At 66.2% G+C, this 3715-nt stretch overlaps 1 protein-coding gene across 1 annotated transcript in view; it reads right to left on the reverse strand.

Annotated features, from left to right (window-relative positions):
* The window catches only part of ROBO3 (roundabout guidance receptor 3), a 129786-nt gene that overhangs the window by 5398 nt on the left and 120673 nt on the right, over window positions 1-3715 (reverse strand). The window contains exons 18-22 of the mRNA XM_026657876.1: window positions 2501-2524; window positions 1897-1939; window positions 1617-1771; window positions 982-1257; window positions 432-594 (exon numbers count right to left, since the gene is read on the reverse strand). Of these exons, the coding sequence (XP_026513661.1) occupies window positions 432-594; window positions 982-1257; window positions 1617-1771; window positions 1897-1939; window positions 2501-2524 (661 nt within the window). The remainder of the gene's footprint in view (window positions 1-431; window positions 595-981; window positions 1258-1616; window positions 1772-1896; window positions 1940-2500; window positions 2525-3715) is intronic.

The raw sequence follows: 3715 nt of genomic DNA on the forward strand, positions 1-3715 counted from the left end.
AGAGGCCGTGGCAGGGGTCACACCCACTGTGCCGCACGGAGCCCATGGCTGAGGCTCTGATAGGGCTGGTGGGAGGGCGCCCTGAGCCCCCCAGCAGTAGTACACGTTGCCACCCTGGGCCGGGGCAAAGCCAGGCCGAAGCGGGAGGCGCCCCATGGCTACGGCTGTAATCAGCCTCTGCCATAGACTCTCCTGACCGAGCCTCTGACCTGACCCAGGCGGGCCTGGGCGAGTCCAGGGCAGGCTGGCAATGCCACAGGTCTGCCTGGACCCTCCCAGCTCCCTGCAGTGCCGCTGGGGCAGTCTCCCTGCAGTGCCTGGCCCTGGCAGCCACTGGTGCAGACTCTGTGTTGCCACGGGCATCGAGATCCTGGCCATGGCATTGCTGGCACCGTCGCTGCTAGGACAGAGAGAGCGGTAACTGTGCTCACCTGGCAGCCAGCTCTTCCTCCTCCTCCTCTTCCTCCTCCTCCTCCTCCTCCGCGTACTGGCTCAGCTCGCTGGCCGAAGGCGGAGGGGGCAGCAGCTCCGTCCAGTTCAGAGAGGGCGTTTTCACCGGCTTCCCCATCGACTTTGCTTTGCCGATTTTCGCCACTAGAGAGACCGGAGCCAGACAGGCGTTGCTGACCCAGAGAGTGGGGCAGCCCCGCAGCGAGCCCCCGGCCTCTTGCCTGCCCTCGGAGCCCTGTGCCTGCGTTGCAGGGGCTCACCTGCAGGGAGGGGGCTCCACAGAGGCTGCTGAGGGCATGGGCTGGGCCCAGGGTCCAGCCGATCCCCTTCCCAGCACTCTGCGGTGTCTTTGGGGTGCTCCTGGCACTGGCAGCGGAACGTGGCTCCCATGCCCAGAGGGCGACTGGGCCCATTTGCCGGAAGAGCCAACTCTGTGCCTGGCACCAGCAAACTGGGCCCCCCACCCCACGTCCCCCGGGCCCACAGCCCGCCCAGATGCCACACCCAGCGGTTCCCACACGGCGTCCCTACCCTGCTCAGCCCTGCTACGCTCCGGCAGCGCGTATTGGCTGCCGGAGGGGCCAGGCTGGGGGCTCCGCGGGCTCTCCTCCGCGTCAGGGGAGGGCAGGCTGGGCACCCCATACGGCACCAGGGGCGTGCTGGCGTAAGGCGTGGTGTGCTGCGAGAAGGCCCTGTTGAAGGTCCTCATCTCATCGCTGGCAGGGTCAATGGTGCTGTAAATGGGCCCGTCCGACGCACCCGCCCCAAACTTCTCCGTCTGGGCGAGGTAGTTGGAAATCCCGGCCTCTGCGGGGCAAGTTACAGACACAGGACACCTCGCTATGGGGACAGCTCAGCCGCGTTTGGGGCCATTGGGCTCCGGCCCCGCCCGCCACGTGGGCTCCGAGCTATTGCTGGCCCAGAGTGGCCGGCGTTGGCTCCTGCCCCTCTCCTGGAGCTCGGCCCAGCTGCTCCCCAGAGCCAGCGACAGCGAAGCCGGCTTGGGCCCCCAGAGAGGGACTCAGCTCGGCTCCTTCACCCGCCCAGCCTTGGGGCCGGAGATGCCCCAGATATGGGCCCATTCGTCCTGGCCCCTTTCCTGGCTGCTCTAAGCCCAGCCCCCGCCACGGCCTGGCCACCCGCAGCTCCCCATGCCCCACCAGTACCATTGTAATATCTCTCCGTGGCGTCGTGGATCCCCGTGCAGCAGCTCGTGCCAGGCTCCTTGGCATTCCCATTGCGCAGCAGGTTGGGGGCGGGCCACGAGTCCGCCAGCCAGGGGTAGTTGGAGGCGCTGGTGGCCATGGCCAGCATGCCCGGTCTGCAGGGAGAGAGGGTAGGGCTGGGGCTAGGTGCACTGCATGCTGGGTAGCACTGCTGGAGGGCTTCCCCAGCAGCCCCCGGCAGTTGCGGACCGTGGGGTCGGGGGGGGGTCTCTGCACTCACCTGCTGTTGCCGCGGGCCGGCCCCTCTGCGTGCGGGAACGAGACTGAAAGAGACAGAGACGCTGCAGTGAGACTCGGCTGCTGGGGATTGGGTGGGATCCGGCTGCTGGGGGTCGGGTGGGATCTGGCTGCCGGGGGTCGGGTGGGATCTGGCTGCCGGGGGTCGGGTGGGACCCGGCTGCTGGGGGCTGGGGGTCAGGCCCAGCTGTCATTGCAGAGCACGGTGACTAAGGCTGTGGTAAGCAGGCAGCTCCCACAGTTCAGCAGCCCGAACCCCGCCCCCTCGCAAACACAGGCACGTGTCACAGGCCAGGAACAAGACACCTCCAAGGCCGGGCCGGGCTCTGACCTGTGTGGACAGGGCTCGGCCGGGCACCGCTGGGTGAAGGGGGTGAGAGACATGGCAGAGACGCAGCAGCGAGAAAGCCGAGCAGAAGAAAGCTCTTTGGGTGCAGGGGGCAGGCGACGGCAGGCGCGGCGCAGCAAGCACAGATGCTGTCTCCTGCTGTGTTCAGGGAAACGGGACTCTGTAGATAATCTTTGTAGCAAGGGGCCCCGACACGTTCTCGGGGAGCCCCGTGGCTGGGGCGAGGGAAGGGCCTTACCTGCTGGCGTGTAGGCAAAGGAGGCTGCAAGAGAGGAGGGGAGACCGTCAGTCGCAGCCGAATGCCAGGGCACAGCCGGGGAGCGAGTGGCAGGGCAGGGGGCGGGAGCTGGGGCCAGGCACAGGGCAGCGCAGGGGCATTCACAGCAGCATGGCACACCTCACCCCCGTCAGACCCCAGCCCACATTATATTGGCAGGGGGTGGGTGACACAGAGGCCCTGCTCCCGTTGGGCCCCAGCCTTGTTACCCTGGCGCTACCTCCGCCCCAGCTGTCTGGTGCTAGCAGCCACGCTGGGGAGCCCTACTCCGCCCTCCCGCAGCACCACCATTGTGACGCCGGGACCCCTGGGAGCCAACGGGCAGCGGGCACAGGGATCCCCAGGGCAGATACCTGCGTAAGGGTTCACCAAAGGGTGGCTTGTGAGGTCTCAGCCGAGGGCCAGTAGCCCCCTGGGTTGCCATAAGCTCTGTGAGATGGACCCACAGAGAATACTGGAGCTCCCATTGGTAGCTGTTCCTGGCCAATGGGAGCTGCGGAGCCGGCACTGGGATGGGGGCAGCGCGCTGAGCCTCTCTGGCCACCCATGCGCCATGGGGCCACAGGGACCTTGTGGCCGCTTCTGGGAGCCGTGCAGAGCTAGGGCAGGCAGGGAGCCTGCCTTAGCCCTGGGCCCCCACTTCACCACCGACTGGACTTTTAACGGCCTGGTCAGCGGTGCCGACCGGAGCCACCAGGTCCCTTTCCGACCGGGCATTCCACTCAAAAAACGGACAGTCAGCAGGGGCCAACGGGTTGGTCTGATGTACTCAGGGTACCAAGAGGCCCCTGGATCCTTCACTGACAGGCCGTTGTCTCCTGGCTGAGGGACACAGCCAGCCTGGCTGGGAAGAGCGGCCGAGCAGTACTGTATGACTGTGGTTCTCAACCTTTTCTCATTTGCAGACCCCTCTGGAAACCGATTGTCGGTATATAATTGAATTCTGTTCAGTCAGTTTTCAGTCTGTCTTTCGCGGCCCCCGTAGACAGTGTGCAGGCCCCCAGGGCGCCGCAGAGCACAGGCTGAGAACCACTGCTGCATGAGACGGGAGAGTGCCTAGGCTCTCGAGTACGTGCTCGGACTTCGTTTGCTATGTAACCAGGTGAGCGTGAAGCAGGGCGGTGAGCGGAGGGGAACAGGTGAGCTGGGTGCCCTGTACCTTTGGGAGCAGCGGAT

This window comes from Terrapene carolina, unplaced genomic scaffold (genome assembly GCF_002925995.2).
Source record: "Terrapene carolina triunguis isolate 2854851 unplaced genomic scaffold, T_m_triunguis-2.0 Scaffold374, whole genome shotgun sequence".
NCBI classification, from domain to species: Eukaryota; Metazoa; Chordata; order Testudines; family Emydidae; genus Terrapene; species Terrapene triunguis.